The 25,849-nt window shown below is 45.9% G+C and overlaps 1 protein-coding gene across 2 annotated transcripts in view; it reads left to right on the plus strand.

The window, feature by feature from the left end:
• The window catches only part of PTH1R (parathyroid hormone 1 receptor), a 126,940-nt gene extending 101,097 nt beyond the window's left edge, over nucleotides 1-25,843 (plus strand). For both annotated transcript variants that reach the window (XM_085302796.1, XM_085302797.1), the window contains 8 exons: nucleotides 699-885; nucleotides 3,114-3,267; nucleotides 9,742-9,802; nucleotides 15,479-15,545; nucleotides 19,211-19,305; nucleotides 21,071-21,212; nucleotides 22,420-22,461; nucleotides 23,352-25,843. In XM_085302796.1, coding sequence (XP_085158922.1) covers nucleotides 699-885; nucleotides 3,114-3,267; nucleotides 9,742-9,802; nucleotides 15,479-15,545; nucleotides 19,211-19,305; nucleotides 21,071-21,212; nucleotides 22,420-22,461; nucleotides 23,352-23,714 — 1,111 coding nt within the window. In that variant the 3' untranslated portion in view covers nucleotides 23,715-25,843. The remainder of the gene's footprint in view (nucleotides 1-698; nucleotides 886-3,113; nucleotides 3,268-9,741; nucleotides 9,803-15,478; nucleotides 15,546-19,210; nucleotides 19,306-21,070; nucleotides 21,213-22,419; nucleotides 22,462-23,351) is intronic.
• The last annotated feature ends 6 nt before the right edge of the window (nucleotides 25,844-25,849 follow it).

Raw genomic sequence — 25,849 nt, forward strand, 5'->3', positions numbered from 1 at the left:
TCCACACCTGACACACGCCCAACGCACGTGCGCTGAACACTGGGGAGATGCTTATCGTACGCACCCTGCACGCGCGGATGCGCATCCTGCACACGCTGCGCAGGCGACGTTGGCTCGCTGCGCATACATGGCACGCCGCGTGTGTGTTCCCTGAACACTGGCTGCGCGTTCACTGCGTTCTTCCTGCACTTCAGARGTGCATACGCTCTGCATGTACTTCATGCTAAATGCATCTCACACTGCCTCCAGCTGCATGTGCACTGCACGCATGCTATCCTCCAGATGCACATTACATGCACACTCACTCCTAGTATGTACGTATTGCACAGAAAGTGTGGCTCAGATGTACTCTGTGCAACCTCCGGACGCATGTTCACAGCATGCACATCCTCCAGACAGAAATTCGGTCTGCTCACTGCCCACTGGATGCATGCTTGCTGCAGGAATAAAAGAGCCTAAATGTCCTAATACGAARTCAACAGCACTGTGCCTTGACCAAAACCCCGGAGCAGGCATTAATTCACTTACCAACCTACGGGTGAACTGGGAGCTCAGGGCAGCTGTGGCACTAGCAGCGCTGTCCCGTGGTGACATTATCACTGAGAGAAGCTGAGGCCTGTAGGAGTCAGCGGTAACCCTGAGTCTGTCCGACAGGCAGTCTAAACTACTTCAATCTTTCTCTGTCCCCTACACGCCAGGCGTTTGCACTGCACTAGAAACTACATCCACATGCACCTCTTTGTTTCCTTCATGCTGAGAGCTGTGAGTATCTTCGTGAAGGATGCGGTCTTGTACTCCGGGTCAGCTTTGGAGGAGATGGAGCGGATCTCAGAGGAAGACCTGAAGTCCATTACTGAAGCACCTCCAGCAGACAAGTCACAATTCGTGAGTATTGCCAGAGCAGTTGGTCCTTGCAGTTCTCGTTGTCCTGTCCCTTCTGTTCATCACATTACCTCTTTCACAGGAACTTTCTGCCCTATTGAGATGCTCCCTTTCTTCACCCTCCTCAGCTTCTCCCGCATCCCTTCCCAGTCCCCCTCAATTCGCTGGCCCAGAGGAAATGCACAGCCCTTGAACTAAAGAAGAATCCTTCCCTATGGCAGCCAAAGGTAAAGACAGGGCTGAGGTCTTGGATCGCACCTACAGCTACCATTTTAAACAGCTCCCCTGGTGCTCCATAAAGCTAGTGGCTCTGGAAACACCTCAGGCTATCCCTGCACAAGGCACATCAGTGCTCATGTTTCACAAGGTGTACTTTTCCCACCTCAATGTGTAACTGATGGTTTTTCCAACTTGACCTCTTCTCTGTACGAACTGTGGAAGCATTACTGTGCTACAACATCTGTGCCACCTGACTGCTGCTTCAGACACAGCAAAACCTTGGCTCAGTGTTTCTTGGAAGACACTTGGCCCTGACTCCAGAGCTGCAGCAGCAGCAGATTTTGAAGGAGGCCAGCAGTAGACATCTTGCCTCAYTGTAATTTTGCAGCAAACCACAGCTGATTACTTCTGTTATGTTTTCTCTCCCTCTTCTCTGGTGAAATTCATTTTAGCAGGGACTATGGAGGAATTTATACTAAGAACAGAAAGGACAGGGTTTATCTGAACAAAAATAGATGTCTACAAGGGAGGCATCTCCATTCAGTCTAGTCACCTCAGGTTTCCTCTGTGGTCAGCAGAGATCTAGACATCACAGTCAGTTGAGTCAATGGCATGACTCTCAATGTCCTAAAGTAAAAACTGAAGTGAGATTAGGTGAACTTGACTCCAGAAATGCATGATCATTTTCACTGCATGGAAAGCTCAGATGGAGGACAATGCATTGTCCATGTGTTTGTGGGAATGAAGCCCAGACTCGGGTTCCAAACCACTCCCCATTTATTGAAGCTGTCTGCCCCTCTTGTCATTGGTTTCATCACAGATTTCTCATGGAGGATGCCAGATATGATATAATTGTCATCTACATATTATTGGATACTGCACAGACAGAGAAGGAGGGACTGCCTCTACTCTCAAAATTTTAGACTCTAAGATCAAGTTTACCTCCAATGCACAGAAAAATCTGAGCTAGCTCTAACACAGTAGTGGAGCCAGCAACGTGCTTGTGGCAACACAGCGTGCAATACGAACTTTCTGCCTGAGTACTTATTCATATTCTCATGTGCCTTTCACAGCTTGCTGTACTGCAGAACCACCAGGGATCTGGCCATCAGTACCTGTTATCTGTTTTTTGTAGAGTGGAAGTAATATCACAGCTGTCTTAAGGTAGACATGCCATAACTTATCCTCTACGGACAGCTGTCACAGCACTGAGCAACTCAGCGAGCTGTATCAGTTTAGGACACCACTCTGGAAATAGCCAACTAGGATCACCTTCTGTTATGTAGACACCTTTCCCCCTTCGTGGCCAGTTAAGTTCTGCTTTGTAGCATCCCCAAAGGTTATTCTAAGTTGTGAATCATGTCTTGGTATAAAGTCAGCATGTGCAGAATGTCTCACTGTGTGTCCATGTCCCCCAAAATGCAATTCTGCTATCATGTTTTCTTCCTCTTTCAGGGACCTATTTCATTATTTTGGCAAGTCTTTGGTTGGAGCTGCTACATGCTGCTGCTGTAGGATGTGTGTGGCAGTCAYAGGTTTCTGTGAAATCAGGACTGTCCAGAGTCTGCATTATTAGGATCCATCCCACATTGACAGGATATGGCACTATGTACCCGTTTGTACCAATTAGTCCCACATGATGTCCTCACTTTGTGGCCTTTCTCTTCTATTTGGGATGGGAAATGTTGGAACAAGGCTATCTTCACTACACCTATGCTGGAAGGGCAGGGAAGCTTCAAGTCAGAGTCAAGGTCCTTCTACACCTCCCTAGTCATCTACTGTTGGAGGCACAATGTCAGGCTAGGGACAACTTTCTTCCAAATTGTGTATCATCTCTTCTATGCTTGAACTAATTTTCCCGACACGTTAATGTCCTTCAACAGAGTTTTCTCATTTTTAACTCTTCTCCATCTTGTTTTCCAGTTCCTCATGGCAAATATTAAGACTTTAGGCAGTACAAGAATTTCGCATTGTGTTTCTAACATAACCATGTCTTCCYGTGGTCATTGCAGGTGGGCTGTAAAGTGGCGGTTACCTTCTTCCTTTACTTCCTGGCAACCAATTACTACTGGATTCTAGTGGAAGGGCTCTATCTCCACAGCCTCATCTTCATGGCATTTTTCTCAGAGAAGAAATATCTTTGGGGATTCACATTATTTGGCTGGGGTAAGTCACRGTTGCTCCTTACTGCTGGCCTGTAGGAAGCCTGTTGTGGGTAGTTTTGGAGCAGATAGTATGTGTACATAAATATAGAGGGGGGACAGGGGTAGGGTGAATGTCTGAGACACAACAGCTATTGCAAGGACAGGTCACTGCTTCTGTGAAACCTTTGTAAAGTGAAACTTTTATCCTGTGAAACCTCTAAAGGCAAGAGGGACCTGGTTTCACAGCTGAGCTGGGATCCCACTGGGAAACTAGTGCTGGCCTGAAGGGGTTGGAAAGTCGTGCGAGGCTGCGAGCATCTCCTCCCCGTGCCAGGCCTAAGCTCTGGTTTCCTGCCTCTGATCTCCATTGCTTTAAAAAGATCTCGAGGTTTCTTGAGCATTGGAGCACCAGCAGAAACCTGCAATTTGTGGGGAAGCCATTTTTTTCCTTCTTTTTATATAGGCATCTTTTCTTGGAGTGAGGCAAAAGAGGAGGGATGAGGGTGCAGAGGGGGTGCTAATTAGGGGAAGGTGTTGTGAACACAGGCATTTCAGAAGAGAATGTGCTTTTTGTTCACTTCTGGCATTAGCTTTGGCTTGCAAGGAGTAATGAGGTGCTGGTAGTCTGAGGACAATAAAACAACTGCCCACAGTTGTCTTAAAGCGTGTGGATTGTAAGGGAGAACAGGAAACATTAGATGATCCTTGAGGACATAACTAAGAATAACAGAGTGTAAGTCCACACAGGAGCCTACAGCAGGAAAAAAATCTCTTMAGAGGTGCCTGTGGTTACATCTAAACTCGATGGTACAGGACCACTTCCCAGCTCCCAGGTCCAAAATGCACCTAGCCAYATCCTGACTGCATTTTAGAACAAGACTAATACGTGCACCATCCCATCCCTGTTCCAGGACTTGAGCTCTTGGATGTTGAGTGAACCATAGCATAACCAAAGATTTGGAGAATCAGGGCCTGGGTACTTACAGGCTGGGAAGACCCTGTGGGCATAGCTTAGAAATAAATGTAAGGCRTATTGCATGACTCCAGAAAATACATGGCAAGCTACCATTTTGCTTTGCCGTCCCATAGAGCTGCTATCTCTAACAGTGGCACTCTGAGCTGGTGAGACTGGGCAAATCTGAGCTTATGAAAGACACATTTTTTCCTTTGTGAGTGTATGCAAGTGATTCACTCGCATGCATTCCTGCCAGCAGGACAGCTCTCTCCAGCCTCCTTCATCCCCCCATGTCCCATGAGGGAGAAGGAGCCCGAAAGCCAAATGCCCCCTGTTACYGCTTCCCTGTTCGGCTGGTGCATAGGCCACAAACTGCTGGCGCTTTCACATGATAAAGGTGCAATGTGAGTCCCAAAGTGGGCACCCRTGTCTCAGCACCGATAAAGTTGAATCCCTGCCCAACAGTAGGTTTTTAGAAAAATAAATTAATTAATTAAGAGATGTCCTTTGAGAGTGAGGCATTTCTTACCCCAGCTGCTGCAAGACAGGGAAGCCTTGAAATGTCATCTCTTAAAAAAAAAATAAAAAATAAAAGCTACAAAAAAAAACCCTCTTCAAAGCCTTCACACTAGGTAAAATTTGCTTCCCAGAGAACGGCATTAAATTGTACACAGCAGACTTAAAGAAGCAATTCCCTCAAGCAAACTCTGGAAGAAGGAAAAGCAGCTGAAAAATAACGCCTGACGTTTAACAAGAAAAATCAACTTGATGCTGCTCATAGTGCAGCCAGAGGAAAACAGTCTAACAGGCATGGGTTCTTTTCATTAGTTCTTCCAACCACTGCCAAAGTATAATAATTTTATCAGAGCAACCACAAAGCTAAAGTCACACCTGTCACAACACCAATCATCTATGTGCTTCCAAAAGTCTGAGGCTGCTTAATTTAAATTCCTTTGGAATGAGAACATAGGATCCCTCCAGTTGCATTTGTTTTTGCTTTGTTTTGATTAGCATGATAATGTACACACACGCACCCGCACAGACGTATTGCTTTGATAGCTTTTGGGAACAGGAAAGGGTAAACCAATCCAAGACCCACTGGAATCGGTGGAAAAACTCCAGTTCCCTGCAGTGGGCACTGGATCCTGCCCATACCACAGCAATGAATGACACGGAGTCAGTGATAAATAATTACGACATTCCGCATAGGTACAGAAAAGACATGTTTGCCCCCAAAACTGGGATCTCTTCCTTGTGTAACCATAAACAGCTGAGCATTTATCCTGTCTGGAAATTTCCAAGGGGGGAGTAAGGGGAGCAAAAATCACCCTACAACAACTTGTATCTAGACTGGTGAGAAAAGCACCTAGTTATTCTTTGATGATGGACCCAAAGATTTCGGTTGAGTCTTTTCAGTCCACATCCTCACTGGCACAACAGAGCACAGCTCCAYGAAAGTCCACAGCACCCTGGTAGTCACGAGGGAATCACTGATGAAAGAAAGGAACCTTTTTTTTTGCCAGTACCTAACAAAAATAAATAAACAATTATATTATGGGCAACAATAAATTCCCCAGCAAACTTCAAGTCCCCTGCTGCTGTTTTATGAAGGAATTCTAAGAAGTATGACCAATAGCTAGAAAATCCAAGCTGATTCCGGTGGCATTTTTCCTTCACACAATGTTAATTCCTCCCTGACTAGACAGCTCTGGTTTTCAACTACATGGAAATGAGTGTTGCAGGGGGACCTGAGATCCGCGTATCTTATTGTTAGAGGTAACAAGGCTCCTACCAGATTCAAAAGCCCTTGATGGTAAGCCCTGGATCTTTATCGAAGCAGAAACTAGCTTAGTCGCAAACTATTCGTACCTGATAGGGCAAGAGGTTTAAGAAAGCATTATTAGCGCCACTTGATGAGAGAAAATGGTGACACAGAGGGGTTGAAAAACACTTGCATTGTTACTCAGAGAGGTTTTTATGAAGCAGGGAACTGAGTCTAGMGTTTCCCAGACCTGTGTAAGGGCTTTATTCACAAGCTTTCTTCTCCTAGCGGTAGCTTTGCAACCGTCTCTCTTACTCATAGCTTTGACATGTGCTTGAAAGCCACTTTTCCAAGTGTTGGAGACACGTGCATGATGTGCTCTCTGCATGCGTGTTCCTGGCTGTTACTTGTTCTCTGCACAAGGAAAGRAAAGAGGAGAGCAGGAAGTTGGGGTAGTCAAAAGACATTGCCCAGCTTGACAGGTTTGCACCTTTCCCGGCTGCTGTGGAGACTCCTGACTTTATAGCACCTGCATTGTACACACTGTGTGTATTAACTGGAAACGCACAGCGCATACAATGTGGATTCTGTAGAAGTCACTGACRGCATCGCCGCCCGGCGGGGATCTGCCCGTGTCACTCTAGCCATGCATGCAGGGCACACACACGCAGCGGGACACGTGTGCGCGTTCGTCTGTGCCTGCACCCRTGCGCACAGCTGCCCAGGAGATCATGAGCTTTTTGGAGACTCGCATGGCTTAGCACACTGGCCAGGTGCATTTAATCACGTGTGACTTTTGTGCTTGCAGAGCTGCATCCTCCCGGCTATCTTCTTCTTTCCTTCTTGGGTATCTTTACATTTCTAGCTTTGAGGATCTCAGTGGTGATGTCCAGGTTGATGGCTCTCCCATTAGCAGGCACTGTGAGTGTTCGGCATGAGGAATTGCCTATCTCAGGGCATCAAAAGCCACAGCTTTCGCATCAGGACACTGAAAAGTCAGAGCTCACCGCACAAAATTAAAAGGGATACTAGAGGCAAAGCTAAGCTTACATACTCTTCAAGTTTAAAGACTAGCTTGCCAGAATGAGAAGCAAGGAGTCAACACTGGAAATTACCTAACAGCCCAAACTGTGTATGTTATGTTGACACAGATTTAGTCTAAAAATGGGGCAAAGGAAAGGGAGCGGCAAGAATCATACCACTTCTTGTAAAGTTAAGAATATCTACAATTGTTCACAGAGTAAAAAAAAAATAAACAGAATGATGCTGGAAATGCAGAAAGACAAATGTAGCAATAAAACTGGTGCCAGGAATCCACTCCGTGCATTTTGCAGAAAATGTCAAGGAGCCTTTTCCTAAACTTGCCTGAATGGAGTGACGTAGCAGTACATAGGGCATGATAAATCTACTCATAGGGYTTCTCAGATATAAGCATTTTGTCCTGTATATTTTATTGTTGCTAGGAACCTTGAACACAGCACAGGATTAGCAGGAACGAGAACAGTAACTTTTCCGAAGTGCAAGGCAGGCTAAGGATGAACAAGTCTGTGTCAAACGTGCACAGATCTCCGAGGCAGTCGGTTTTCCAAAATCAGAGTGAACATCCACCATCTCGCAGCCAGGCAGGCAGGCATCTGAGCCTCTGAATAAGGCCAGTTTCTCAGCTGGTCTAAACTGGAATATCACCARCCATATCAGCAAAGTTATAGTAGTTTAAGCCTTTGCTAATTCAGCCAGTAGTTCAGACCATSCACGTATTTTTCATGGACGAGTGATTAACACTGAGGAGGAAATAGACGGCCAACGTTACAACAAATCGTCACGCTCCCCCTCATCGCTCCAACATGCTCACAAGTTTCCAGTGCAATAGGTTAAGTATTTTCTTTCTAGTGCCAGCCATCACATGGGACTGTACAGCAGGATACCTTCCTTATAAATGTATCTTTGTAGGCAGTGGTGCTCCGCTGGTCTTGAGAGAGGCTCTGTGTTTAATTATTTATGCTTTCTTATATTACCATGGCATTTAAAGGTTCCAACCAAGATAACGGCCCCGTTGTCCACGTGTATATGAGACAGGCGTCCCCGCTCCACACCCCAGCTCAGGAAAGCGCCCATGGTCAGGAAAGCCTTTAAGCACTCTAATGAGACTTAAGTGCATGCTGAAAGTTAAGCGTGTGCTTATGCATGCCGAGCTCCAATGAGCTTAGACTGCRAACAGCATATTTACAGTCATTGGTGATAAATGTCGCCTTTATTTATTTTTTAATTTTTTTTTACCTGAAAGGGGTTATTCTTCTCGAATTTGTGGAAGCTACTGTGGATTTGATCCTACTTTTTAAGGGAAGCCAGTAGGGGACTCAGTTGTACAAATAAAGCAGAACTGGACCCTAAAAAAATAAATAAAAGATTCCTTTTGGATATTGGCAGCTCTGTTACTTTTTACAGGGAAAAGATGATGCCCAACGTAACTGTGCTGAAATGAGGATGGTTCATTCAGGAGTGAATCATGAGCTAAATTATTTTGCAAGTATTACCCTGAATTTCACTAATTATTTTTTTATGCAGCAAGTCTCTCTTTCTTTAATCCACCCAGGCTGAGAAGATCAGAATTGGGTCAAGAAAATCTTGAGGAGAGTTAGAATCARTGAAAGGGTCCTTGACCTTTTATACCAAAATCTTTGGCCATCAACTTCACCCTCCAAAATTTCCTCCTTCATCTCATTGCTACCACTTATTGTCCTTATCAAGTTATAAGTCAGGCACTACCATGGTGCCCCATGTAGGATTAGCTGATGTATCCGCAGCACATAGTGTAGTGCAATTATTATAGTAGTTCAGTTAAGTTAGTGCATAGGTGAGCTTGCCCTACATGCCACATCTTTTCCTGTAAATTGAATCAGTCAAGATTTATTTGGCAGTCTTCAGACCAGCTAGCATGGCACAGCTCACAACTATACAGCTGAGTTATTTCTCYATCCTCTCTCTTCTCTCCAAAAAAAGGAGGGCCTGACCCTTGCCCAGGGATATCTGRGATGGTGACAGCTGGCCTGGTCCAAAACTGTGTTAGGACTTGGTTAGCAGCATGTGATCATCGGAAGTCGCCAAGGCTATGGCCAGACCCTGTTTCATTGCTAGTACAGCTGCCACCAAGCATTTTGGAACACAACTTTCCAGTGTATTCAAGTCCCTGCCCTGGGCGATACAGGTCCAAGCCTGACTCCACATCTGTCTTCCCTTGAAGTCAGTGGAAGGGAAGAAATATCTTGGGAATGATGTGTTCCATGAAACCCATCTCTACTTCAAGTTGGACCTGTTGGCTAGAGCAGAGATTGCTGGCCCGTGTTCATTGAGATCCTACAGGCTATGTCTTTAGTCATACATGAAGATTTATTCTAAAAGTCCACTATACACTTCAGGTCCAGGACAGCTGGGCATCTCCTACAAAGTTCCTAAGCATGATTCATAAGGTAGCATAAGCCAGACCCACTCCTGGTAGACAGCTTGGGAAAACAGCATGCTCTGTTTTTAAAGCTGAGAGAGTTTAGTGTGGTTGATATGTCCAAGCCATACCGTTTGGCCTCAGAATATGGTTCCTGCCACTGCTTAGTTTACTATGCTTGGACTACTGAAGATATGCAAGACCAAAGTCCAAATTATGCTTGAATATTTTAAAACTCTGTCTTCCACCCCACCACTAGCCCTCTCCACCAGGGTTTGTGCAGAATGGAGCCCTCTAGCTCCAGCTTACTCACTCAATTTGAATTTCTATGTCTTTGCAGGACTCCCTGCTGTATTTGTTACAGCGTGGGCCAGCGTGAGAGCCACTCTAGCCGACACAGAGTAAGTCTCAGTCAGGTTTTCTTTTTCYGTTTTGCATGTGACGCCTTTGTGGGGCTTTTAGCACAGGTGACTTTGTGGGTGAACAGAAAGGAAAAAAGGAAGAAGGCAAGGCCAGAAGTCACTTCTACTATGAAGGCAGCAAACCTACGAGATGTGTGTGGCAGAGAGGGATAGCATGGGTGCAGCTTTCCTTTCATTTCACAGAATTTGACAGAAATGAACRCCTGCAGCTGATGTATCAGCATCCCTTGGAAAGCCACAGGGGTGATAGGGGTAAAACTACAGCATTTTCATCCCACCAGCACAGGCACCATATCACTTGTTCATAGCTAGGCAAGGACAGGACAGAGCTCCATAAAATCCTGAATGGCCTGCATAGCATGGATAGAGATCACTCGTTCACTGACTCTTCCAGTGGCTGAACTAGAAAGCATTATATGAAGCTGGGAAGTAGTAGATTCAGCATGGTCAAAAGAAAGTGGTTCATCACTGGCCAGGTAGAGCACCTGCAAACAGCTAGCTGCAGGATGTTGTGGACTCCGGTACGCACTTAGGTTTAAAAAGCATTTGTAGAAAATCTTTGAAGATGAATTCCTCCAGAAGTATTAAATACTAAGGCAATGTTCTGGCTCAGAAAGTTCTCCTGAATTGCAGATAGTTGGAAGAATATTCAGCACAAATATTACTACCTGCTTGCCTATTCCTCTCTAGACATCACTTTCTGGTTACTGTCTGAAACAAGATGCTGCACTAGCTGGTTCTTTGGTCTGGGCCAGTACAGCCACCATGATGTCCTCATGTTCTCATGTTATGTTGAATGAAGCATCCACAGCACCCAATCTTCACACTCCAATACAATCATAGAATCATAGAATCACAGAATCATAGAATCATAGAATCAGGTTGGAAAGGACCTCTGGAGATCATCTAGTCCAACCCCCCTGCTCAAACAGGGTCACCTAGAGCATGGTAGACAGGGTTGCAGCCAGGCAGGCCTTGAAGATCTCCAGAGAAGGAGACTCCACAACCTCTCTGGGCAACTTGTCCCAGTGCTCTGTCACTCTCACAGGGAAGAAATTCCCCCTCATGGTCAGGCGGAACTTCCTGTGCTTCAATTTCTGCCCATTGCCTCTTGTCCTGTCACACGGGACAACTGGAAAGAGTTTGTCGCTGTCCCCTTGACACCCTCCCTTCAGGTACTTGTACACACTGATAAGATCCCCCCTCAGCCTTCTCTTCACAAGGGTAAACAGGCCCAGCTCTCGCAGCCGTACCTCACAGGGCAGGTGCTCCAGCCCTCGGATCATCTTTGTAGCCCTACGCTGGACTCTCTCCAGTAGCTCCCTGTCTCTCTTGTACTGGGGAGCCCAGAACAGGACACAATACTTGAGATGAGGCCTCCCTAGGGCTGAGTAGAGGGCCAGGATCACCTCCCTCCACCTGCTGGCAACAGTCTTCCCAGTGCAGACCAGGAGACCATTGGCCTTCCTGGCCACAAGGCCACATTGCTGGCTCATGGTCAACTTGTCCTCCACCAGCACTCCCAGGTCCTTCTGTGCAGAGCTGCTCTCCAGCAGGTCAGCCCCCAGCTTGTACTGGTGCCTAGGGTTATTTCTCCCTAGGTGCAGGACTCTGCACTTGCCCTTGTTGAACCTCATGAGGTTCCTCTCTGCCCAGCTCTCCAGCCTGTCTAGGTCTCTCTGAATGGCAGCACAGCCCTCARGTGTGTCAGCCACTCCTCCCAGCTTGGKATCATCAGCAAACTTGCTGAGGAGGCACTCTGTCCCCTCATCCAGGTCATTGATGAAGAAGTTGAACAGGATGGRAVCCAGTMCTGAGCCATGGGGGATGCCACTAGCCACAGGCCTCCAACTAGACTCCACGCCACTGATGACGACCCTCTGAGCTCTGCCTTTCAGCCAGTTCTCAATCTACCTCACTGTCCATTCGTCTAACCCACACTTCCTGAGCTTATCTAGGAGGATGTTAGGGGAGACAGTGTCAAAGGCCTTGCTGAAGTCAAGGTACACAACGTCCACTGCTCTGCCCTCATCTACCCAGCCAGTCATTCCATCAGAGAAGGCTRTCAGATTRGTWAAGCAGGATTTCCCCTTGGTGAATCCATGCTGGCTACTCCTGATCACCTTCTCCTCCATATGCCTGGAGATGACATCCAGAATGAGCTGTTCCATCCCTTTTCCAGGGATGGAGGTGAGGCTGACCGGCCTGTAGTTGCCTGGGTCCTCCTTCTTGCTCTTCTTGAAGACTGGAGTGACACTGGCTTTCTTCCAGCCCTCAGGCACCTCTCCAGTTCTCCAGGACCTTTCAAAGATGATGGAGAGTGRCTTGGCAATAACATCCACCAGCTCCCTCAGTACCCATGGGTGCATCCGTTCTGGGCCCATGGATTTGTGGATGTCAGGCTTGCCCAGAAGGTCTATAATCCTWTCCTCCTCAACCAAAGGAAAGTCTTCCCTTCTCCAGACTTTTTCCCTCACATCCAGGCTGCAGGATTCCTGAGGGCTGCCCTTAGCAGTGAAGACTGAAGCAGAGAAGGCATTCAGTAATTCTGCCTTCCCTGTATCCCTTGTCACCAGGGCCCCCGCCCCATTCAGTAGTGGGTCCACATTTTCCCTAGTCCTCCTCTTGCTGCTGATGTATTTGAAGAAGCCCTTCCTGTTGTCCTTGACATCCCTTGCCAGACTCAATTCCAGCTCGGCCTTAGCCTTCCTCGCCTCATCTCTACCTACTCTGACTGCATTCCTATACTTCTCCCAAGTAGCCTGTCCCCTCTTCTGCAGTCTGTGTACTTCCTTCTTCAGTCTGAATTTGGCCAGGAGCTCCTTGCTCACCCATGCAGGTCTCCTGCCCCTTATGCTGCGCTTCTTACTCATAGGGATGCACCACTCTTGAGCTTGGAGGAAGCGATGTTTGAATATTAGCCAGCTCTCACAGACCCCCCTTCCTTCTAGGGCCTTAACCCATGGGATACTTCCAATTAGGTCTCTGAAGAGCCCAAAGTCCGCTCTCCTGAAGTCCAGGGCTACAATCCTGCTTGTTGCCTTACTTCTTTCCTGCAGGATCCTGAACTCCACCGTCTTGTGGTCACTGCAGCCAAGGCTGCCCCCAATCTTCACATCTCTAACCAGTCCCTCTCTGTTGGTAAGGACAAGGTCMAGCAGGACACCCTTCCTCGTAGGCTTCTCCACCATTTGTGACAAGAAGTTATCATCAATGCATTGCAGGAGCCTCCTGGGTTGTTTGTGCCTTGCCGTGTAGTCCCTCCAGCAGATGTCAGGGTGGTTGAAGTCCCCCATGAGAAGCAGGGCCTGTGATCTTGAGGCTACCTCCAGCTGTCTATAGAAGGCCTCATCAACTTTCTCTTCCTGGTCAGGTGGCCTGTAGTAGACACCCACATCAGTGTCCCCCATGTTGGCCTGCCCTTTGGTCTTTACCCATAAGCTCTCAGCTGCCTCCTCCTCCTCCCTGCCTAGGCAGAGCTCGATGCATCCCAGTTGCTCTCTCACATAAAGAGCAACTCCACCACCTTGCCTTCCTGGCCTGTCTTTCCTGAAAAGCACATAGCCATCCATGGCAGTGTTGCAGTGATGTGAGCTATCCCACCATGTCTCCATGACTGCAATGAGACCATGGCCCTGCGGCAGCACACAGATCTCCAGCTCCTCCTGTTTGTTCCCCATGCTGCATGCATCAGTGTACAGGCATTTTAAAGAGGTGGTCATGCCTGCAGGTTTCCCAGGGAGGGTGCACGGGGATAGCCTATAGCCATGTCCCAAATGCACATCCCCAGCTGCATGCATCCATTGGAGGCCCCACAACCCAACTTGTGTTTTGTTGTTCTCCCTATCTGTATGACACCCTCCCTCCCCCTTACCAAAATCCTCCCTCCCCCCCCCACCAAATCACGTTTGCCCCCAGCAAAGCACAGCCCAGGCTTGACCCCACAACAGCATTCATCTGCCAATGGTCTCCTAACAAGAGCATGGAGTTCCCCAGGCAACTTTTCAAATGGCTTTGCCTAGGAAGGAGACTGTTTTCCAAATGGAGTTTCAGTTCTAGGCTTGGAAGAAACTAGTAGCAGAGCCATTAAAGAATGACACATCTGTGTTGGCAAAGGTTCATCACTGCAGAGCTTTTCAGTCAGCACTGGTGGTTTCTCTGCCTCTGTCTCTCACCTTCCTTGAATAGCTGCCTGGGCAGAACTTGGCCCGTAACATGAAAACTGCAGTCCCATGTGGGGCTGGCTGGCACAAATAAAGAAAGGCTTGTGGCACTCTTCTCTCCCTGTGGTTGGAGAGAATTCAGAGTGATTAACACTGAGTGACCTTATTCAATAGCTGTTGGAAATGCCTGGGAGGAAGCAATGTTCAGCCCATTCTCAGAAGCCAGATGACCGTAGACGAACATCCATGGCCACCAACAGTTCACCCTTCCCATCCTTACTGCTGCTAGGAGGAGAGGATAAGGGTTGAAGACGTAGAGATGATAAAGACTTTGTGGGGCATGGCTGGCTTTCACCTTGAAAGTAGGGCTGAAGGAAACACAGTAACTGAAAGCACACAATCATGCGTGCCTCTGCCCTGTACTTGGACAGGACTAGTCCCGATGCAAACCTCCACTGGCTTTTTCCAGGGGGTAATATAAGGCCAATTCAGAAAGCCCCAGCATGACTTCTCTTGTTTTCCCAAAAACTTGATTACTTTCATTKCAGCTTTTTCTGGTAAGATGACCTTAGACGGATGTGCTACTGGATCTTTATAGGACTCACTTTATCTCACTACTGCTGAGGCCTATCTGCCAATGTACCCACACCTGGCCCAGCCCACGTGTGGACATAAGCTGTATGCTGAAACTCGCTTTAACTCTGCTCAAAGTAATGTATGCAAAGGGAAAAAGGCTACCTCTGTAGCTGCTGAACAATAATTCAGTAGCCAAAGTATTCTGCTGGGCAGTAATTTCAAGGTAAACAAGTCCACACACAAGATGATCGTGGATTTAACTAAACTGGTTTCTCATCATGTAGATGAGGCATGAGAAAAAAATGACCATAGCAGTTCAAGATAGAAGTCCTTCTAGCTCAGCATCCTGGCTCCAAGAGTGGATGCTGGGAAAGACTTAAGTGCAGGGCAAGCCTGTACTAGCCTATACCTCCACAGGAAAACCCTTTCAGCCCCCTCTGGCCTTGGGGCTTAGAGACTGCTGTGAGCCTCATACCTTCCAACACATTGTTCTTCTGTAAGTGACCCAATCATAGGCTGGAGTTATAAAYGACCCTAAAATATATATATATCTGGAAGGACCATGAAGAGGTCAGCTAATCACCCATTACCAAGGTCAGATCAGCTGGAGCAGAAAAGGGTGTGTTCCTGCCTAGAAGGGACAAGTCTTCAAGACAGCATGTAGGGAATATCCTTGAAATCTGGAAAATACGACTCTAAATGGATTTAATACAAGTTTCAGTTGGGAATGGTAAGCAAACAGGAAGAGGGCTACTTTGAAGCTATGCTGACTGAAAGTACAGTTAGAGCTAGGCCCTTCCAACATAGCAGGCTTTGGAAGAATCTGTCTTTCTGGGGTGGATTTAGCAAACAGGAGAGTGAGTCTGTTTCCGTGTGTAACCAATGACTTCCTGATGGGATGTCAATCTCTTCGCAGGTGTTGGGACTTGAGTGCTGGCAATTTAAAATGGATTATTCAGGTGCCCATTCTGGCAGCTATTGTGGTGAGTACTGGCTCATTGCAGTGGGTGGGAGGCAGTGATTTTGTTTGGTCTGTCTGGGCTCAGTGTGGAGAATGGAGCAGGGCAGGCTTGCTCTGATTACCCTGCTAACATAGTTCCTGCCTTAATAGTGTRGAGTCTGGGAACTTGCACTTCAAGGGCCTTATGTTTGCGCTGTCTGAAGTTTGACATGGTTGACAGGTTTACTAGCAAAACCAAGCCTTGCTTAGGAAAGGGAGATGGCACAAGAYGGCACCCTAAAACTGTTAATGAAACAAACATTCAAGCCAATGTTGCCATCCCTTGTGGTGACAGGCACCACCGTATGTTCCCATGCAGCATYTCCAGTTCTGAGGCTTAGAACTGGGGCTCCATAACTTATGTGTAAGGGGAATACAGTGGGTAGTTATACGCTTAGTTGAGCAGGTCCCAGTTAGCKAGGGAACCTGTTATAAGGCTTTTCATTAATCATCCTCTCTCTGTCTTTTCTCTATGGTTTTCCCTTACTCCATCTTCTGATGGGTATATGARAGCATGTGAAAAAGCTTTTCCACGTTCACATGTCTTAGTCCATTTGTACATGCACCCATAAACACCTGAGTGGAGTCAACAAGAATCTYTCTGTAGCCTTTAGGGGGTTTTATGTCAGGCTGTATATACCTTGTCCTGACTTGTAAATCAGGAGATCTTGGAAGGCAATCRGTGTGGGTGAGAAGAAAACCAGACCATTTGCCTATAAACAGCAGGAAAGGGTTTTGGGTGAATGTTCTGTTACGTGCAATTAGGTGAGCTGCTTTGGACTTTAAGGGTTCTTTTTTCTTCATCAAAAATTCATTTTGCTAGAAATTCTCAACTTGGCTCTAGTAATTACATCTGTACTTTGGAAGAAACAAATCACCAAGGCCACATCATGGCCACTGGAAATGAAGTAGTAGGATAGAAGAGAAAGTTCATATAGTTCAAACAGATGAATGCCAGCAACCCCATTGCATTTAATTTAAGGCCCAATTAGCAGAGGAGAAAGAGCTCAATTGAGGCTTGTGCTTGTAAAAATAATGTTTCTTCACGAAGCTCTGCTGTGCCTGTACCCTGACTATTTGCAAATGCAGCTATTTATCATGCAAAAATATTCTGCGGGTTGTTTAATTTCTGTGGGTTCATATTGTTCACTTGGCTGCCTTTCCAATTCCCATACTAGCTGGTCATATGTTGCTGGATGAAGTTATGCATTTTCTGAATGTGTTTGCAGAGAATCTGAAGTCTAAGGGGTTTTAAATCACTCCACTCTACTGCTAACTTTGATGTCATTCAGTTGTCTGGATTTCYTTTAAAACCTAGCACATGTTTTAGGAAAAGTCAGGGGAGTTTCCCTTCTGACTGTGATAAGGTTGGACATCTTCAATTTAGCTGACAAACACGGAACAAGATCCTGTTGTTGAGACTTTGAAGCTAGAAAAGCTCATACAAGAAACAAAGCCTGCATTTTCTTTCAGATTGCTTTCCAACAAAAATGAATTATGTACCCCTAGGCGGTGGGCTTCCTTGCCTTTTGGTCTATCCATCCCTCCCTTGTAACTTTTGTGCCAGTCAGTAAATTCCGACCAAATGTAACTGAGGGACTTGGGTTGCATAGATGTTAAATTCCCGCAAACCTCATGAAAACAGTCAAACAGATACAGAAGAGAAGTTCTACTAACGCCCCTTTGAGGAAAAGGGCGTAGTGCAGACTTACCCCTTTTTTACCCTGGGGCCAGCTGTTCCAAATGAACTTGCACCTCATTAAAAGAGAAAGAATCCAACCACAGAAGACAAAGCCATAGCAAACTGGGCCATGTTCATTCAGCTGCTCAGGGAACTACTTGTTTTAACAATGAGGATAATTAAACATTGGAACAACTTACCAATGGTTGTGGTAGGATCTCTGTCATGGAAATATTGAAATCCAAATCTCCAGTAGCTCAAATGAAAATGAATACAAGGAGGTCTTATGGAGTGTGTTTTGCAGGAGATCAAACTAGAGGTTCACAATGGTCCCTTCTGGCATAAAACTAYAAGCCTGTGTGGCATGGTAATTTGTTTCCTTAAAATACTGCTATACTGGCATCTGGGAAGTCAAATGACAGCCRCAGGCCTCCAGAGAAGCCCATAGGCATCAGCATTAGCCCAGCAATTTGGTTCTGCCCAGGACAGGCAGTTCCACTGATGCTACTGCATGGAGCCTCGCTGTGTCTCCACCAATGGGTTTGTCTGGGACCTCCGCAGGTGCAATCTTGGCCCCAGTGAAACCAACCTCCAAGGTCCTCGAAGGGGCCCGGTATTCCTCACAAGTCTCCCAGTTTTTCACCCCGTTAAGTGGCGTTATAACCATGAGAGATCATTGTTACATTGTGCTGCCAAGGGTCACCACRGACATGTTCTTCTAAGACTGTGTAGGCTCTTTTCAGCAGCCAGGCACAAGATGTGGGCCGTTAGAGGTGGTTCACTGGATAGAAAGTAGATAGCTTTTCTGCCTCTATCCCCACAATTATAGCCCAATTTTACTGTGCTTCCTGGACCCCAGACTAAGTTCTAGAGGTCACTGGAGGYTCATGAGGCCATGAAAATGATTCATATCATTGTACAGAGTTTTAAACCTGGTGGCAAAGAYGATGTGAAAAATGCTGAGGGCTGGCTGTGGTCCACCCCTCAAAATGCTTGGTAAACACTGTCTTATATGCTGTGATAATATCCAGTTAGGAGTCTGTTCACCCACCTCCACGTTTTCTTTCAATCTCTTCCTATCCTGCAGCCTTTCTTGGTAAGGGACTCAACCTAATCTCATGCAAAAGGGTGCCCAGGCTGGCTAGCTCGTATAAACGTATTTTCATTTGGGATGACCACACTTTCTCAGAGAAAGCCTGTTCCTTTTGCCTCTCTCAACTTGCTTTTAAATGTTGCTGAAAGGTGCTGAGCAGGCAGTGACTACCGCAATTCRTGTGGCAAACAGTGATTTCAGCAAAGGCAGAGAAAGTCCACCCAGCCACAGCCCTCCTCTTCTGTCCTGCGAGTATGSTTTGACACAAGGTTGGAAGGATTTATCTGCTAAGTTGAAAGGGTGGTTGTTTCCAGGCTGATTTTCAGTTTAGACCAGTTCTGCCCTTTCCAGAATTTCTCTCTCTTGCATGAACTACTGCAGAGAATGACGTAAGAATGAAATTCACTCGTTGCCAGCTCACTGCAACATCAAGTGTCTCTGAAAGCCAGGGGTAGTATGCTGCTTCTGAGAAGCTGGGGCCATTTTGTGGGGTGTCTGAGTAAATTTCCTTTTAAGTGATCGCATAGGTTTTGCTTACAACATGACAAACCCTACAGCAAGACAGGGCAGGATGGGGACTCTGACAGAACAGAAACAAAAAAGAAATCCTTCCTTACCTCCTTTGCACAAGAGCAAGCTAACAGTCATTCAGGTTGAGCATACCTGTCCTGGTCTAGTGCAACGCTGAGTCTTTCCTAAGAGAGATCATCACTACCATAGCAGAAGCTCTCCCAGGAGGAGCTAGGCACACAGCAGGATCAGAAGGTGACCGCATGCTACAGTCCCCTGACTCACCTKTTGTGGGGAAAGCACTGACTGGCTGGCATCTTTTTTAAGAGTTATCCTTTCTTTGTTGTTTTTTTCCCTCTTCCAGGTAAATTTTATTCTTTTTATCAATATTATCAGAGTCCTAGCAACCAAGCTACGGGAGACAAATGCAGGGAGGTGTGATTCAAGACAACAGTACAGGTAAGCCACATTCCCTCACCACTTTTCTGGGAGATGTCAAAACCCCTGTTTCTCCCCACTAGTTGCACAGGAAGCCCAGGGTGATGAGTTCAGTTGGAGATGACTTTAGACATCTAAAATGAGGTGAGAAGAATCCACCTACCATGTCAGAGTGAATCAGCAGCAGTGTAGAAGCCCACTCTCACCCCCAACCTTTCAAACCCAACATAAGAGACCTGCCTCACAGGTTTAAGAGAATACTTCAGTCTCCTAGGCCAGTTTGGGTGTGACTGTTCTTCTGCGTACCCACATTGGTGGTACTCAAAAGGTTGGTCTCTGCACCTAAAGGAGAGCCTTCCACTACGGAGCAGCAAAAGGCAGCCTGGACCAATGGTAGGACTCTAACACAGGAGATATGAGTCCTGCATTCTCTGCTAATCCCAGTCTTGTTAAAATCCTTCACTCRGACCTTGTCTCCTCAGGTGCCCTCTGCCTGTTTATCACCTACAAGCTGTGTTGAGACAGCAGCTGGACCCTTTCTTGAGCTGGAGACTTTGTGAACTGCTATGCCCAAATATTCATTCACCCTAGAGATTTTGCATCGTTGTCAGCTTTGGACCAACAGTGCAAAAATAAAAGTCATGCTTATACTGTTGAAGCTCCCAAACCTTAACCAATTTATTTATTTCCCTCTATGCTTTGTAAAACTTGGTCTACTTGTTAAACCTGCCCTTCAGCTAATGTTTCAGTACTTTTGCTAAAATTAAAAAAAAGATTTCTGACTCTTCACAGGAAATCTGACATTTCTCATTTGTTTTATTTTCCTTTGCTCTGCCAGGTCTTCTCCCTCGATAACTTAGGATATTTGTAGCATAGGCAAAACTGGACAGAAAAAGTAGATTGCTAAGACACTTCAGCTTTACGAGAGCTTCTCAGGCTTTTCACAGTCTCTCAAGCTGGACTGATTAGCACCAAGCCTGAGGAGGGGAGGGCAGAGTGAGCTCATCTGCCAGCCATGAGCTCATTGCTACCATCTCACTCTCCACACACAAAAAGTTTCATTTGAAGTTGGAATGGGATTTGGCTGGAGAACACCTCTCTCTCTCTCCCTCCCTCTCTCTCTCTCTCTCTCTCCCTCTTTTTTTTTTCCCTACTGCCATGTCAGGGCTCTGGCTTGTCTATTTATTTCTCTCTGGCTCAAGTTTGATATTAATTATGGTTTGGATGGGCCCTGCTCCTTTAATGTTTTTAATTCCCTTGGTGACTGCCAGTTGCTGGATAGARGTACCAGGTCTTTCTGCTAGTGATGTCCACCCTTCCCAATAATTGCCTGCACTTGGGGACTTGCTGTAACTCTTSGCAGAGAGTTGGCAGAGAGTTTAATCCCTCGGTTAGCTCACTTCCAGGCAAGGCAGGTTCCCTCRGGGACAAATTCTGCCAAGTATTGGGGGCCGCATCGTACATGTTCTCGCTGCCCTGCTCTTCTTATGCCGAGATGGAGCTGCTCCTCCAAACAGGGGATTTCCAGGAACTAGTGAAACCCCAAATGCCCCCTAAGACCAGTGCCCTACCACTGCTCTAACCTGGAAAGGGTCAGACTAGCGCATGTTGGGGATGGACCACATTGGTAAAATATCCAGGCCCAGCCAGGGTGGATATATGAGCGTGAAAAAAATTGTGTGTGACACAAAAGCAAGGTATGAGGTGGATCCACCAGACTGGRAGGTTTGCTCTGCTCCATCTCCTGACTTCCTCTGTCTTTCTCTCCCTTTCCTTGTTCCTACAGGAAGCTGCTGAAATCCACCCTCGTCCTTATGCCTCTGTTTGGCGTTCACTATATTGTTTTCATGGCTATGCCATACACAGATGTGTCAGGGATTCTTTGGCAAGTTCAAATGCACTATGAAATGCTGTTCAACTCTTTCCAGGTACCATAACTGTTAAATTAGGGGACTAAACTATGAGATTTTCAATGCAGAAAAGAGGGAAATCAGAGTGCAAGGTGTTCTCTTTGGAAGCAGAGTTGTTTTTTCAGTATGTCAGGTTTCATTCACAAGGTGATTTGACACTGTTTTCACATTGAGCATGTTTTACATTTGCAAAACACAAGGTAAAAAAGGGTCAGTGTGTCCAACAAAAAATGTTTTCCTGTTGAAAGATAACTTGCCCCATAAATCCCTTTTAGATTAAGGTTAGAGTTAAGCTGGTAGAGCTCCACAGAGACATGCTGTTTTAAATCACCTTGCTGCTTGCTTGTCTCAAGTTCTGTTTTAGTCCTGTAAATAGATCCCCCAGTTCTGGGTTTGGGCATAATGCAGATTCAGTTCCAGGACTGGTTCTATAGAAGACACTACAGGAAAAATTAAGACCTCATTACAAGCTGTGCTTTATAGTCGCTGCACACCCTTGCCTGAGAGATTAACTTTTGCCTCACTACCTATCACTGAGGATGCCTGGGATGGGTGACAAAAGGCAGACAGTGGGATTGGTTTGTTGAAAGCTTAGAGAAACTATAAGGGAGGTGGGAGTCAAACTTATGTTCACACGCTTCAGCAACTTCTACTGGGTGCTGATGGAATAACATAATGGGTTAAAGCATGAAAATCTCATTAAAATATTGCAGAATGATATGGATGGTTTTCTCATACCTGAATTCTCTTACTGGTTCCACTCAGCCAGTTCTGCCCTGAGCTGAGGTTACTCCAGTGGCAGCCAGGGCTGGAAGAGTCCCATCAGGGCCATCTTCCATCTTCCAGACATACAGAATCACTTACATGTTAACCATTGGAAATGTTCATTGGGTGTATTCATAAACCCACCACCTTTCCAGGCACCCATTTACTATCTCAGAACTTTTGCAAAATTCAGTGGGAGAGTGAAAGGCAAACAAATATTTTAGCTAAGGCATGACCAAGAAGATTTATCTATCTACTTTGTAGATAGTCTGCAGGAAAATGGCTATGTTCATCTGTCTCTCCTGCACAATACTGAACACTAAGAGGTTTCTTACTCATATTCAGATAATTATAAATGTTAATGTCTCAGGAACACAGGGATTCTGGGCAGAAGCATCAGGAAAGAAATACTCAGGTGCAGCAAGATTAATATTTATGTGTTGTCTCTTTTTCCTTCCAGGGATTTTTTGTTGCCATCATATACTGTTTTTGCAATGGAGAGGTAAGTCATCAGCTTCTTCATTATTTCCTTTCTCTGATAGATTAATCTCAAATCTTGATGGTTAGGTGGATGCACTTCAATGTAACCCCACTTATTCTAGAGAAGCAACCCTGTTTTTCACTCCCTGAAGAAGCTTTTGGTGCATGTAGAAAGTCCACATGCTCATTTTGGGTGATACAAAACACCCAGGACCATCTGTCTCCATTAAAGGAGCTACTGGAAGTGGCTACTGGAAAAAAAGTAAAAAAAAAAAAATGTTGTTTTTCTTTTTCCCAGCCCAAATGCTGCTAAGTACTGCTTAATTTCTGACCAGTGGCAAGAAGAAAAGTGGATTAATAGAATATCTACTTAATTAGCAAACTCTTGTCTCTCTAAGCTTTGTTGATTTTTTTTTTTTAATTTCAAGAGTGACGTGCTTTAGTTTTCAAACAGTCAACAAGCTATGTCTGTTTATTTTAATTCTCTCTATGTTTGCAAACTAAAAAGCTAGATGGTCAGCACTAGTGTACTGGGAAAGACCAGAGCTACTGGCAAGGCCCAGCATAAGCCTGCTTTGACCTAACTTTATAAATGCCTATTTYAAGGGGAAATGCAATCACAGACAGGTTGCTTAGGCCCTTAAGCATAACCCCAAGGTGAAATCCATGCCATACGGGAAACAGATTTCATCTTAACTTTCTCTTTCYTAAATTTCTCCAGTGAAGCTTTCACAGTTTTCATCAGGGCATTTGTCAGGATCTAACATGAATTTACCGTTCCTTCCAATTTCATTCTCCAGAAAGTTCTGCACACATTTTGTCTGTGGATACTACTTCATGCTGATGACTCTCTGTGCTTCTTTCCTCTCATTCATCTTTTTCTCCCCCAYTCTTGTCTCTCCCCTTTTTCAGGTCCAAGCAGAAATAAAGAAGTCATGGAGCAGATGGACATTAGCACTTGACTTTAAAAGGAAAGCACGAAGTGGGAGCACAACCTACAGTTATGGACCAATGGTTTCCCACACCAGCATCACAAATGTAGCCACGAGAGGGGCACTTGCCCTCCACCTCAATACGAGACTTATACCAGGGACCCTCAATGGACACCGGAATTTGCCAGGTTATGTAAAAAATGGCTCAATTTCTGAGAACTCCATGCCTTCTTCTGGACCAGAGCAGTACAACAAAGATGAGGAGTACCTGAATGGCTCTGGGCTTTATGATGGAGACAGACCTACAGTACTTGTTGAAGAAGAAAGAGAGACAGTGATGTAAAGAGAGGAGGAGAAGAGGAAGAAGCAAAAAGGATGAAAAAGGTTCCTGGAGAGCATTTAGTCAGCAAAGAATATCAGGCCACGCATCGGATGCCAAGGATTTCCATACAGTTTCTCTGTTCTGTGGAACAAGAGGTTAAGTTATATGGGAAAAAAAAGTGAACCACCAATGTGGCCAGCTGTTGATCACATACTTATACTCAGTGGTCTAAGTCTCCCTGATGTTGATGGAGGCATGGCTATCCAGACCTGCAGGCCTTGCTACCCGCCGAACAACAGAGATACTGAGAGTTTGCAAGGGAGGGTTGCCCAGCAGCACACGGTCCTTTTACCTCTTGCAGACCACTGGCAGCTGAGGAGGAAGAGAGTCTCACCCAGTAGAGCAAGAGTCTAGTGGGGATTGTACARTGCCATCTTCTTGCAAGGGTACAAGCCACCTCGGGCATCACCGCTCCGATTCGGTTTGCTCTTTCCTTTTAAAGTCTGTCTGATAACACACACGTGACTGCCAGGAGCCATAGCTGCCTGTTTGTGCAGCCTAACACACAGCGTAGGCAGCCTGGTATGGCTGGTCACTTGGGGCATGTTCTTCCCATAGGCAATATCATTTGTTATCAAAACTACGCTCCTCCAGGGTGAGCAGGATTAGCAGCTCACAGTTGATGGATGCAGGCAGAAAACTAAGTTCTCCTTTCCCTAACCTGAGCCCCRCTAGGAAGCCAGAAACTAGTGGAATTTTAGGATGGAAAATGTGGTCATCAGAATGTGTGACATTTTTGTTCTTCCAGATTTAACAGCAGAGACGGGCCCACCCTGTTTGCTCCAAAGTGAGTTGAGGCAAGGAGGGAAGTCAGCAGACCTTCAGCATGTGTGTGCATGTGTGTGCGTGTGGCTAAAATCAGGATTGCTAACTCAGCCCTCCTTTCTTGCGGATGCACATGAAAAAAACCTTCAGTCTTTTTTTTAAAAAACCTTTAAATTGCTTTCAYTCTCCTCTCCAAAWTTCTTCTTTCTCACTGGTCCAAACCTTCATGAAGAGAAAGACTTCTTTGGAAGTTTTCCCATTTCACCCAGAAGCATGATCTGCCAGAAAAATAGGCAATTTCATGAGATYGGAAGGCCAATTTGCTGAACAAAAGCATAGGGATTGCTCATGGATGGTCATCTCCTAAACATCTTTTTAACTTTTCCTTCTTTGTGGTTTGGTCGTCAGATGAGTCACACATGTACACTGGGCCAGATTCTCAGCTGGTGTGAACATGTAGCTTCAACCAAAGTCACCAAGCTTGCTGAGATGTTCAGTTGTGGAATTGCTGTTGTAGTTGCCTCAAAAGGGACAAGCATAATGAAATGCCTGCTTCCTACAAGAAGAAAAGACCAGGAATATTTTATCACTGTGCGGCATTTCCCTTGCTGGTGGTTTTGGCAAGGTATGCCAAAAGGTCATTTTCTGACACACTTCGTGTTCAGCTGCATCAAAGAGGTTTAGCCCTTGCTGGCTGACAAAGCAGCGCTCTGTATTGAAGGCATTTCACACAAGCTGAGCATCTAGCAATGGGTCTTTGCCAATTTTCAAGCAAGATTCAGAATTGCCTAGAGATGGGCAATTAGGAACAGCGACCAAACGTCCTACTCCAGCATGTGTTTCCGCAGAAGAAGGACTCYGGCTGAGCCAGCCTGAATCCCCTCTTGAGCCCCTTTCAAAACTCTGCTATTGCCTTACTGTTGTTTGAAAGTCAGCTGCTTGTGATGCTCTTTTTCTATTCTTTTTTTCCTTTTTGTCAAATTTCCAGTATCTGAAACATTCTTGACCCCACTTGGTTGTTTGTAAATGCAATCAGAAAGAGGTATTGTGCAAGTTTGCAAAAGCCCTTTAGCATGTGATTGGGGGCTATTGGAAAAGCTAGTGTCTATCCTGATCCCTTAGAACCAGCTGGTGGGTCACAGCAGCCAGCACTCCTGAGACATACCCCGTCACAGGAACCAGCTTTGCAAAGCTATTTTTCCAAGCGCAAATTAAGGTCTAGCTTCCCCAAAGTTCTGGAGAAGACCAGGAAGAGCAGTTGGAATCTTGGCTCTGCTTTCTGTATCCCATGTCTTCTTTACACAATCTCTCAAGTTAGGGCCTGATCCAAA

The sequence above is a fragment of the Rhea americana genome, unplaced genomic scaffold, assembly GCF_003343005.1.
Source record: "Rhea americana isolate MKP2758 unplaced genomic scaffold, rheAme1 scaffold_192, whole genome shotgun sequence".
Taxonomy (NCBI): Eukaryota; Metazoa; Chordata; class Aves; order Rheiformes; family Rheidae; genus Rhea; species Rhea americana.